The following is a 13,349-nucleotide window of genomic DNA, read 5'->3' on the forward strand; positions in this document are numbered from 1 at the left end:
GGGACCAAGTAACTACCAGTTACCTAAGTTTCTCGTGCGACGACCCTCGAATCAGCATACCGGTAACTACATTTTTAATAATTTATTGAATGTTTAAACAAATACAACATTTATTTTTACATAATTAAAAAGAATAAATTTAGACGAATCGAAGGAACAAAACGGCATTTTAAAATTTTAATTAGGCTTTGCGGTACATATCAATGAAATTTAAACAGTTTTTTGCGTTTTTCTCGAAATCTTTCATTCTGCAGTTACCTAAGTTTTTAGAAAACACGGCAGCATAGAACTTTCATTGTATCTTGCACTTGACATCCTCCTATTAATTCTCTTTTGTGAAACGACCATTTCATACTGTCCCACATATTGATCTCAATTAGAATATTTTGCATAATTCGGATTTGTATTCACTAATTTATTAGCGAGAAATTAATCTTATATTAACCGCCACTAATGCCTTGTTTATTATTTTCTTTTCATGATAAATAAATTTATTTTCAAATTGTAGGAAAAATTTTTTATTTTGATTTTTTTTTTCAAAATTCAATTAAATATTGTGATAAAATTGGTTTAAAAATTCTAATGAATTAAAATGGAGAGTATGAAAACATTATTATTTTACATATATTCATTTTCATTTTTCATGAATCTAACAAGTATACGCGAATTCTCTAGAGAAATATTTTTATTGTATCTTTGTATTTGTTCAAAAGTAACAATAAGAGGAGAAAAAAGAATAGTAATAAAATGAAAGTATATTTGTAAATAAATGTAGGTGAAGAATGTATTCCCCATGGGGGGTTTTTTTTTAACCACTCCTCCATAACCTAAATATTAAATGTCACGTTTTACATAGGAGAAAACAAAATCTTTTAACGCTAATTAAATGCTCTTACATTAAAAAAAAAAATGTTTTTATTACGTAAGAGAAAAACATTACATTTTTTTATGATTAATTTTTTATAGAAGAATATTGGACATACAATCGAAACAAAAAGTTAGTCTAATTCTATATTTTGGTATTCTCTTATAAATAAGATATAATTTATTATTATATTATTATTTTTTCCCCTTTTATATAAACATGTGGATAAAAGATTACATAACAAAAGATTAAATTTAGTAAAAATTCCATACCATGAAAAATTATGAGAAAATGTCAGATTTAAAATTTTGATATAAAAGTTTTAATGTCACTGGAACAATACAAGAGATATAGGTTGAAATGAATTTTATGTAAAAAAAAAAATTAAGCATAAAATACTAAAATTATTTTTACAATGATTTTTTTTTTGTAATAACATTTTTTCTAATTGAGGGGGTGGCTTAAGCAAATTTTATACGAGGTAAAAATTATTAATTAATTAACAATTAATTATTAAACAGTCCCCCTAAACGACGTATTTAAAAAAAAACAATGAAAATTGAATTACTTTATTAATTTTCCAATAAGAAAAAAGTAATATTTTCAGGATCGTAAAATATTATTTTTATGACTCGCTTGGAGTTTTTAGTATTATATATCGCAAAATATATATATATATATAGAAAAAAAAGAATTAAGCGCGTTAAAACTATTTTATGTGGAAAGTGTTTTATGGTTCATGTTATTGACTTGAAAAATAAAATTCATTTCAACAAATAAATAATATTAAATATTTTCTAATTATATTGTGTAATATATTTTATTATAGTATTTTTTAAACTATATTGCATTGTTTTTTTTTTTTTTTTTGCAGATTCTATCCTCGATGGCTTGTGGTGTCACGAACTTCAAAGATAAGGGCAAAAGTAAAAAAGGATATCTTGCAAGACACATGATTCTCCATTTTTCATATTAATGTGAGTTTAATTTTTTCAATTTTTATCTATTATATTCTTTTAACCAACAAAAAAAAACGAATGGAATTTTTTTTCAGTTTTTCGATTTAATTATTTACAAAATTAATTTATTGATGATAAATGAAAATTTATTCTAAAAGAAGCATTTTTTTTTCTATTAATGACAAAAACAAAGGTTTTCTTTTGTTGGCTTCAAGTTTCTTATTTTGTTGGTTTCGCATGCTTCGAAGCAATAAACGTAGGTTGGATTATATACATAAATATATATATATATATATACATTAACGTAGCATGGGCAGTGAACATTGTAATATCATCGAATCGATATCGAAAGTGCGTAAATGCGTACGGTATCTACATTTACAACTATAGAGAATGTTTTTGCTTCAATGCACTTTATTTACTAACGTATATATATAGTACTGTAAATTGTTATGGAAAAATCGATTTTTCTTGAATTCATTATCGCCCTAGGGAGTTCGTGTGCACAATGCACTTCCGGTTTTGATTAAGAATCACCAGGTTTTAAGAGCCAAAACACTGCTTTTAAATCCTGATTAATGACACTTCATATAGTAAAATATAAAATTTTTTTTTAAATTATTTATTTGATAAAATTATTTCTAATTTTTGCCAATTAGTTAAATTACTATTTTATTATTGTTAAAAGTGGTACAATGATAATTAAGAAATTAGTGATTTAATAGTTATAAATTAACTGAAGAGATGATAATGAATTTCCTTATTAAAGATGGTCTTTTGTCGAAGGGAAATTCGAGCACACAAACAATAATAATAAATTAAGGAACATGTCCCTATTCCTTATATGTGGACTTGAATTTATTCCCAGGGTATTCTATTGCACCGTATATAATTGGTGCCATTAATCAGAAAGGGTTAAAAAAAGAAATCTGTAGAGATTAGTGAGCGATTCTTGTGTGGTCATTATTTATTTAGACGATCATATAGCTAAGGATTTTTTTTTCTCTTGACCTTTCGTTTGATTTTATTTCAATTTTAGAAATAGTTTCTTTAAATTGAAAAATGAAGTTTCTTTAAATAGAATAAAATTTCAATGTATTGAAGGACTTTTTATTTCTTTAATATATAATTCGGACATTTTTGTTTCTAGTACTAGTTTTCTAACCAAATAATACATACTAATTTTCAGTATTTGTTGAGAAAAACAAAAATGTCTCAAAATGAGTACCAAACTTTAGTTAAAATAGAAAAAATCCTTTTATTATTTCTAATTTTGGTTGTGTTATCAAAAATTTGATTAAGACAATCAAAATTTTGTTTAGGGAACAAAAAAAAAAATAAATACCAAATAAACGTTTTATTGTCAAAACGAAATGTAGAAAATTTTCAAATATAAGACTAAAAGAAGTTTTCTTTCCGCGACTGATATTATTAATTAATGTGACAGTTTTTTTTTTTTTTTTGTATTATTGGAAACTGCGGTAAAAGGGCATTCGATCACAGGGGGAAAAAAAGGTACTGGGTCACGTGATATTGAACGAGTTATATAGATAAGGCTACTATCGTGAATATAGACATTGATTTAAAAGCATACTTGATGTGATATACCAATCTGATTGGTCGGATAGCAAAAGGCGCGGAATGGCTTTTTAGCTTTATTTTTAAACACATTTCTTCTTCTTCTTTTGCTTCTTTTTTTTGCGACTTTTTATATATATATATGTATATATTACACAATTTTTGCTTGCCTTCTTCTTTCAATGGAGATTTTGTATCAAAATATTCTCCCTTTAATGTAAAGACAGCTCGTGGGAAGTGAATTTAGAGCAACCTACAGGCACACTCGAATAATAGAGAGATTGTACTCGATGCCATTGGCAACATCGTTATCGCCTTGTTGGAGTTCGAATCACACTTTATTCAAGGGGACAACTAACTCGTTTCCACATTGAGAGAGAGAGAAAGGTATTGATAAGAGGATTTTCAAAAGTACTAGTGTGTCGATGTCATTATCCTATGAGCAAATATTTGCTCCTGTTTCTTTGATCGATTTCTATATATTATAGAAAAATAACGATTTTTTTTCTGTTAGAATTCTTTTAATTTTTCTATTCCCTTTTTTTTATTAATCAGTTAAATATATATATATATATATGCAGCTGTCGTGGTTTGAAAACAAAACAAATTAACTGATGTAGAAATCAATATAAATATTGCAGATGTAACTCTCGTGCAATACAGTAACAGTATACGTGACCATTATAATATACAGTGAACTGTAAATGTGATAGCGTGACTGGTGCAATAAGGTGTTCAAACCCTTGTCAAAAGCCACGAGGGTAAACCATTGCTAGTGTTCCAACCTGCGGTAGGATTGGATTAACAATATGATGCACCACCCTTTCAATCAATTTGGTTTTTTTTTTTTTGGGAGAAAAAACCTTTTAGTCTAATTTTTTTTAAAATTTCAATTCATAGATTTATTTATGTATTTTATTAAGCATTTCTTAACGGAGAGCATTTTCCTAACGTATAAATAAAAAATAAAGTAACTTTTACTATTATACAAAATCAGGGTGTCTAACGGTCAGGGAAGTCAGGGAATTTTGTTGGTCAGGGAAATGTTAGGGAAAAGTCAGGGAATTTCAGAAAATTTCATTCAAAGTCAGGGAAATTTCTGTAAATTTCTACAAAAATTAAAATTTTTTGTGAATTTAAAAATTTTTAAATCTAAAAAAACTTGAATGGTTTTTATTACCATTTGTTACTACCATTAGAAATTAATTTATTGTTAAATATGTCAGTAATCATATTTTTGTCCAAAAAAAGCAGAAATAAGGTTATTTAAATGTCAGGGAGGAGTCAGGGAAAAGTCAGGGAATTTTTTTCTCAATCTTTGTTAGACACCCTAAAAATAAAACCTAAACTGGGTGTAATTTTTGCGCATTTCTGGCAACTTTTGCTCAGTAAAATAGTAAAAACTACTATTTTCGGAGCGAACTTTACTATTTTAGTAGTAATTTTTTCTATTTTTGGAGCAAAAATTGACAGAAGTTCTGGATAATTTAGTTTTACTTATAGTAAAAGTTACTTTATTATATTTTTTTAAAATAAAATTCTTAAAAAAAAAATGCTCTTTTTAAATTTTTTTTAAAGATATAAAATAAATTGATAGAGGATTAATTAAAAAAAAAACTGACACAGGATTATAATATATAAAATGTGCTTCTTTTAATTAGGTAATGATTTTAATTAACTATCTCTCTGATGATACCGCAATTTTCAACAAAGTAATCGTTTTTTTTCTATAATTAAAAAAATGAATTAAAGAATTTAAATTCCTGTTTTTTAATTAAATTAAGTTGAATGCAACAATATTAATTTAATTAAAGAAATTGTTTGCATGAATTTGCTATTTAAAAATTGTAAATATAATAATTAAATCTGAATAATTTGTGAAACAAAATAAATAATAAATTTTGTTTTATTACAAATATTGTTGACTGCAATTGAAAAGAAAATCATTATCTATTAATTGAAGAAATCTTAGTAATTAAATTTGGTAATAATTTGGTATATTGATCGTAAAAATTATTATTTGTTTCTCGACATTTAGATTAAATTCTCCTGCATTAAATATTGAAAGTAAAATTTACGACTCTTTATTATAATATTGAAACATAAATATGTGTTATAAAATTATAATTTATGAATATTAATTTTCTATTATGAATTTAATTTTTATTTTTTTGATAAATAATTAAGTGTTGATAAAAATTGGTGTTACGTTTTTAGTTTTTCCTCTTCTCGCGCATACAAAATTAATTTCTTTGTGGGTGTAAAGGAACAAGAATTTAAAATTTGCATAAAATTTTTTTATATGAACATACAACATCACCTAATTATTTTTCCCTATTTCATGGTCAATTGACACGCAATAGGGTTGTTGCAATTTTTTTTTTTTTTTTTTTTTTTTTTGAGAGAGAGAATAAGGATTTCTGGAGCGCTCGCGATAGCTTTGCATGATTACGGTCAAGTGCAGCAAATGTCATGGCTATAAGGGAGCTTTGCGTGACATTGGCTTTCGATGTGAAATTACTTCGAAAGGAATGTAAACTTTGATATATATATATATATATATATATATATATATTTGTTAAGTGACGTGTTTTGCTTACTTCTTCTTCTTCTTTTACAAACTATTATTATATCCTTATATGACGACTCGCAGGTGACGTCTCAATCGATTATTTCTTTCTTTCGACCGATATTTTTTTTTCTAATACTCTGTATATTTTATTTACTTTATTGCAAAAAAAATAATTAGATATAATTTTCGAATATTTTGAATAATATTTCTTCCAATATAATTTTTATGGCATATTATTGCAATTGAAATTTTCCATGTGATTTTCCAATTACTGTTGCAATATCCTTTCTTTAAAATTCATTAATACATCACCGCACAGACGATGAGAAATTTTATGTAAATTTTGTCGTTGACAAAGGATGTTTATAGTCTCTTTTACTCTCCGTGTCAAATGCTCGAAAAATTATCGCGCGCACTCTACAAAATTAATTAAATAACGTCAGCATTTTTGTTCCTTTGGTATTTAAAAAAAAAAAAAAAAAAATTTCTTCATATTGTAAATTACTTTTGTAATTATTATTTTCAATATTATTATAAAAAAAAAATTTTCATTTTATTTTAATTTTCATTATTTTTCTTTATTTTATTTTTATTTAATTTTATTGGGACTTGATCCAATTAGTGTATTTGTCATATAGAATGTATAAGTCAATTATATGGAATATGATTGTGAAAAATATGCTCTAAAGAAAAATATGTGATACAGCTGAACGATTTAAAAAAAAAATGAGGGGTGTTGGTTTTAATCCTTCTGGCAAATATTCTCTTGATATAAAAGTATAATATCTCGTTTATTAATGACAATCACTTTTATAAGAATTTTCTCTCTCTTGGGGATAGACTGATTTTCTTTTCTTCAAAATAAAATTGTTCAATATTCTTCATAATATAATGAGGTGTGACACTTCAATTTAATAAATTTTCTTCATTCAACATCTCTCGCAGAAAAATATACGATTTTATCTTCTTTATTGAATTCCCGTATAAATAGAATTTTTTCCTTTTATATATATAAATAATACGTGAAATTTATTTCTTATAAAAAATTTCTCTAATCAAAAAGCTTTAGAACGAATAAATTTTCATTGCAAACAAAATTTAGAATTTATTTATCATTTCTTATATAAATCTAATTTAGGTAATATTATTGATTTTCAATTAGAATTTCATTTTATTTATTTCAATGCTGAAAGAAAAAGAAAATTTATTAATTTTTCTAATGATTAAATTAATATAGGTACTCGCATTAATCATGTCGACATAAATTAGATGGATTGCAAAAGAATTTAATAAACTAAAATGGAAAAAAAAATTAATTGCACTTTGACATTTTAATTTGCAAATTGGCCTTCAATTTTTTCTTTTTAATTGAAAAATGAGAAAAAATTGTTTTGGAAATTAGGTCAATTCGAATAGATTTTTAAATAGAATTTCGTAATCTTCATAATATTATTATATGTATCTAATTTTAATAATAGAGAAAAAAAAATAATTTACCTGTGGAAATGGTGAAAAAGCAACAAATGACAAAAATGAAGAATTCCATTCTTTATCCTGTTATTTTCTCTCCAGATAATCGGCAAAAGTCACTGAACTGCATATGTAGTCATCGAATGCAAATTTCCGCCACTTGTTCCCCGCAGAAATTCACACGCTCGTTTTATCACTGCCACGCGACATCGCGTATTTTTTTTTCTCAGTTTCACACCTCACTGCACATAAATATTCAATTATAATTAGTATTTTTTTTTTCTTATAAAAAAATTAAAAAGTTGGTAAAAATTAAATTATTATGTTAGAAATTAAATTTTTTCCATTTTAATTTAATTTATAAATTAAAATTTTTTGAGAAATTATTATTTAATTATTAAATATTTTTGACAAATTCGTTATTGTCACGAAAAAAGGAAAAAAAAAAAAAATAAAAAGAATTCATTGCTCAGATCGTAAAAAATACTCTCGGTAGGAGGCGAGGCGTTTTGATAACATTATACGCAAACTCATAACTTGACATCAAGAAATATCGCAAAAAAAAAAAAAAAAAAAAATTATGCAAAAAACTTCAAAGGGGTATATTATAAACTTGCATTTTATATTAGGGGAGAATATATAAAACTATTCTATCGAATTTTTTTCCTTTCCTCCAAATTAAATCTCTCGTCATCCTTTTAGGAAAGTTTATTTATTTCTAAAAATCAATTAATTATTTTAATTAATATAATTAAAAATACAAAAATTAAATTTGTTTATAGAAAAATATTAAAAAGGTTTTTTTTTGTTATCAAAATATTTGTTTTTGTATCAAAAAAGCTGTTTTAAATTTATTTTTTATTAAAAGCTGTTTTTATTTTAAAATATTTTTTTTAAAAGCTCTTATTGCATTTAAAAAAAAATACTTTTTTTATTTTATTTTTATTATTATTTTATTTATTTATTTTTTTTTTTTTAAATGTTTTAAATACTCCTTTTTTTAAAAAATAATAAAATTATTAAAAAACAATTTTCCATGGGAAAACTTACATTGAAAATTGACAAAATTTATTCTAAAAATAAAATTTGAGTAACACTTTTGCACATTGTAAAGGAAAAAAAAAGATTTTTTTTTTTTTTAAATAAAGAAGCGTGCGCGCGCGTATTTTTTAAATATGGGGATAAGAATTGTTCACATGCATGGCGACGCTTCGGCGTTACAGCCGATACTAAAATGAGCGTCGAGACGCCCGCCGTTATCAGACAATTCACGTGTGGTTTATGCGCACGCGTTAAACTATATAACATTAGGGAAGTCCCCATAGGATTTACTATGGTTATTATGGGACGCATGGGACATAGAATACTCTATATATATATATATATATATATGTTTGTATAAGGGTGCGCCTCACACTTCTATATACCTTTGGAACGTGCCTAATCTTATTTCCAGTGGATAATTTAGCGCAAGGACTTTTACTGTCACAACATAATCTGACTGCGAAGAGAAGAGAGTCCTGCGTGAGATAGTCGCGATAAACTTTTTCCCAATAAATTAATAAACGTTTTTTTCTCATTTCTTCTTCTTCTTCTTTCAATTATTTTTACGAATGAAAATTTTTCTTCCTCTCAGAAAGAAGTTTCTTTAAATTAATAAAAAAAAAGAAATTTCCTTGCATTGAAAAATGTATACAATATTTTTAATTTAAGAATAAATAAATATTACATGGAAAAAAAGATTTACCTGAAACAGCTAAATATTTCACTAAAATAGCGAAAGATTTAACTGAAACAAGTAAAATTTTTATTACTGTAGTGAAACGTTTCGCTATTCCTGGTAAATTTTTTTTCCGTGATTGATTTAACTGAAACAATTTAAATTTTTTCTATTCTAGTGAAACCTTTTGTTGTTTCAGGTAAATCTTTTTTTCGCATTGATAATGAATTAATTACAATTAATATTATAATTAATTATTAATTAATATATTTCATTATTAATATTAAAATTATAATTAATTATTAATTAATATATTTCATTATTAATATTAAAATTATAATTAATGATTAATTTCAAATTACGGTTAAAAGTGAATAATTTTAATTCTTGCTCAGTTTGAGGTACTGTTCTTGTATTAAAAAAAAAAGAAGAATAATTGAATTTAAGGGAAGAAGAACGTTTATATAAGACGTTAATTTTTCAAGTTTTAATAGTTCGCGTGCCTCTAATGATTATGTGCTGCACTGTGTGCAATGATCCAAGATGGCAAACGTATCAAAGTTACCACCTTGATTGTCGACCACCTACCAGCACGAAATTTTGCATATATATAGGGGTGAGATTACGCTTTTATCGTAACTTTCAATAAAAAAATGAAATATTGTCCACTGGAAAACAACGTTTTTTTCTACACAATTGATTTTTGAATTGATAAGAAAAACGCGCGACAATCTTTTTTTGGGGGGGTTTTTTATTATTAATTACAGTTAAATTATTACCAATTATAGTAAATTAAATTATTTTAGTTAGTTTAGCTATTAGTTATATTTTAGTTATTTTTTGAAATGGTCTGTATTTTAAAATTGTAAAAAAAAAAAACAATTAATTTTTTTTATGAAATGTTAAATCTTAGGAATTATTTTAACATTTTGATTAATTGTCGTGACAATAGAAGATATTATTCATCACCTCAATGATATATGTGAAGATGTAATTTTCTTAGTCTGTTTTTTTTTTTTTTTTTTTTTTTTTGTGATTCCTTTGAAAGGAGTCTGCGGATGCTGTGGTACAGAATCAGAGGGGTGGCTGCTGATTCTGAGTCAGAGGCATTTCCTGCGGAATAATGGCACTTTCAGAACTGCCTGTTACACACAAAAATACCCCCAAAGCCATAACTATTGTAGACAATCCTCCCCCTCTCTCTCTCTCTTAAACAATTCGCTCTTCACGTACATATATAAATTTCAAATGACGTGACACTTTTACGCATTTCTTCTTCAACCCTTCTCTCTCTCTATATCTCTCTCTCTCTCTCTCTCTGCATATTATAATCCTTTTTGAGCATAAAGGTTTAGTATAAACTTATATATCATTTATATATATATATATATATATATATATATATATATATTATACTAGAAAAGCTCTTCTTTTCAAAAAGCGACAGTTCTTCAAAACCCCCTTCCCGCTTGAGAATTATGATTTATGTTCATTCATTATTTATATAATACAATAATACATCTCGCACTTATTTAATTCTGTCATGAAAAACAACAACAATGCATTAAATTATATATTACTTAAGGAAACTCAACTTGGAAAAATAATGTGTAAAAAAAATTTTATTTGATTCAAATAATCGTTTACATTATTAAATAAATATTTTTAAATAATTATTATTTAAGATGGTATTTATTTTACATACAGAAAATATTGGTTCAAATACAGATTTAAATAAAAATTATTTGTAAATATTTATTTGATAATCAAGTAAACGATTAGTTGAATTCAATAGATCTTTCTTTTTATAATCATTTTTGTATGATAAAAATTTGGTTTTTCAAATTTTAAAAATGTGATATATATCAAAATGATGAAATATTCTTTTTTTCTGTGGAAAATTATGAATCATTGCTTAATGTAAAAATTTGTATTCATTTCCTGATTTTTTTTTTTTTTTTTAAGGGGAGAAAATTCTAACGCCCAAGTTTAATGTCTTCATATGTACTTAGTCAATAATTTTTTACTGTTATCGTTAAAATTCACCCCTCTGAATAATGACAGTCGGGAAATACTTTTTTCTCACCCTTTGCATATTATATATTGATTACTTCCAAGAGAGATGACCTTTTGATTTATGTTAAAATCTTTTGTAATTTTCTATTTTAAAGCGATCCTTATATCAAAAATTTATATATATATATATAGGATTTATAATTTTTTTATCAGAATTCAAAATTAAATTTTGTAACATCTTTAAAAAAAAAACACAAAGCTCATTATCACTTTTCTTTAAAAATCCTAAACGGAAATCCTTTTCAACTCTTTTGAAAAAAAAATTTGAAGAGTTTATTTCTGCTTTTGAAAATGTGTATTTATAGTATGCGATAATTTGTCATCAATGAAATGTACTTTTTGACATGATCTCTAAATCTGTTAAAAATAATTCATTCAGTTCCAAATTATAAAGAATTTATTTATTAAATACACTGAAAAAAATTTATTTACTTCTAATAATCGGACTATTATCAAATAAATATTTACTTGAACAAAAAATTTGAATTAAATAAATTGTATTTGAAAACTAATTTCTTTAAACAAATACGATTTAAATAATAATTATTTTAATACAAATAAATATTTATTTGATAATAGTCCAATTATTTGAATCAAATAAATATTTTTTCATTGTTATTAAAAATAAAAATAAATAATTAATATATTGAATTAAATCGATTTTTCCACTTTTAATATTCGAAAATAATTTATCATTCCTTATTTAGAATTTCTCTTTATTGGCGGAAATTTTACCAAAAAAAAGACCGAGTAAAATATTGCATTTATTTTAATTTGCAATTCAAAGTATTTAAAATTTGAAGTAAATTTGAATTAAAAAAAAGTATACTTTTTTTTATATAAAATATATTTCTATAATGTCTTTAGAACGGTTATACTTTTTCACGGTTCTGTATAACTTTTTCTGAATGTCTGCAAAGAAGTCGATTATTTTATTCCAGACGATTGCACACTCCCTTTTCCTATACGTAGTACAAGAAACATATCGTCCACGCAATGTAAGATAAATTTGTTTTTTTTTTTCATAGAAACGCAGTTCTAAAAATGCGCACCAAAATAATTCAATGCCTAACTTATGACATGCTACGTGCATTATTATTTTTTTTTTTTCTTGAAATTAAATAATTTTTTTCTGTTAATAAAAAAAAATTGTTATTCAAAATAACAATATATATTGCTATTAATATTTATAATTTTTATTAACAAACATATTTTTTATTTTTATTAAAAAACAATTTCTTATTTTTATTAAAAAAATAATTTTATTATTTTAGAAAAAAAAAATTTTTATTATTTTTAAAAAAATAATTTTTTTATTTTTATTAACAAAAGAAAAAAAAAATGTAAATTGGAACATAACAAGCACACACGTCAATAGATGTTTATAGATACATATATCATTATATATGTTACGGCTTAAAACGTACTCTCTGACTTTTGAATATTCATTGGACATATATAACTGGTGGGTGCAAAAATGTTGCCCCTTCGGTCTGACCTATTGTTCAGATCGAAGTCAACACTTGCTATGAAAAATGATTCTAAATAATATATTTTTAAAAATAATCCTTTTGCTTTGAATTTTTATTAACTTTTCTCTTTATTTTTTTTTATTTTTTTTATTATATACAGATTGTAATAAAAATATATTTTATTAGAAAAAATTTCATTTTGAAACAATATCGTATAAATTAATATAAAATAATAATTAATAATTGATTTTAAAAGATCTCTATTAAATACTAATTTAATTAAATTTCAATGAAGATTTATTTATTTTTTTAAATTTCATTGTATAAAAAAAACATTTTGTATATATTCTATTTAAGTATCATTGATGTGTGTGTGTGTGTGCATTCTTATATGCATTTTAATGCTTCATTTAGCTCGAAATAATCGATTCTGATTTATATTTGATATTTGATTGACGTAAAAATTAAAAAGGGGGTTGGTCCACTTTTTGCAGCATCATTATTATATATAATCTTGAACCATTGACTTCTCTATACTTTTCATGGACAAGTAGATGAGAGGAGGAAAGCTCGCGTGTATATTTAAGCACCTCATCACAGATGTATGTTAATTTAACAAAAATAGATTTATGGTTCA

The 13,349-nt window shown here is 24.4% G+C and overlaps 1 protein-coding gene across 1 annotated transcript in view; it reads right to left on the reverse strand.

Annotated features, from left to right (window-relative positions):
• LOC127277026 (proto-oncogene tyrosine-protein kinase receptor Ret) overlaps nucleotides 1-8,657 on the reverse strand; it is a 36,949-nt gene extending 28,292 nt beyond the window's left edge. Inside the window, exons 1-2 of the mRNA XM_051297819.1 lie at nucleotides 8,495-8,657; nucleotides 7,472-7,686 (exon numbers count right to left, since the gene is read on the reverse strand). Of these exons, the coding sequence (XP_051153776.1) occupies nucleotides 7,472-7,520 (49 nt within the window). The 5' untranslated portion in view covers nucleotides 7,521-7,686; nucleotides 8,495-8,657. The remainder of the gene's footprint in view (nucleotides 1-7,471; nucleotides 7,687-8,494) is intronic.
• Between the last annotated feature and the right edge of the window lie 4,692 nt (nucleotides 8,658-13,349).

Source organism: Leptopilina boulardi, unplaced genomic scaffold (genome assembly GCF_019393585.1).
Source record: "Leptopilina boulardi isolate dan_hultmark-lab unplaced genomic scaffold, ZJU_Lbou_2.1 LbouV2_165, whole genome shotgun sequence".
Taxonomy (NCBI): Eukaryota; Metazoa; Arthropoda; class Insecta; order Hymenoptera; family Figitidae; genus Leptopilina; species Leptopilina boulardi.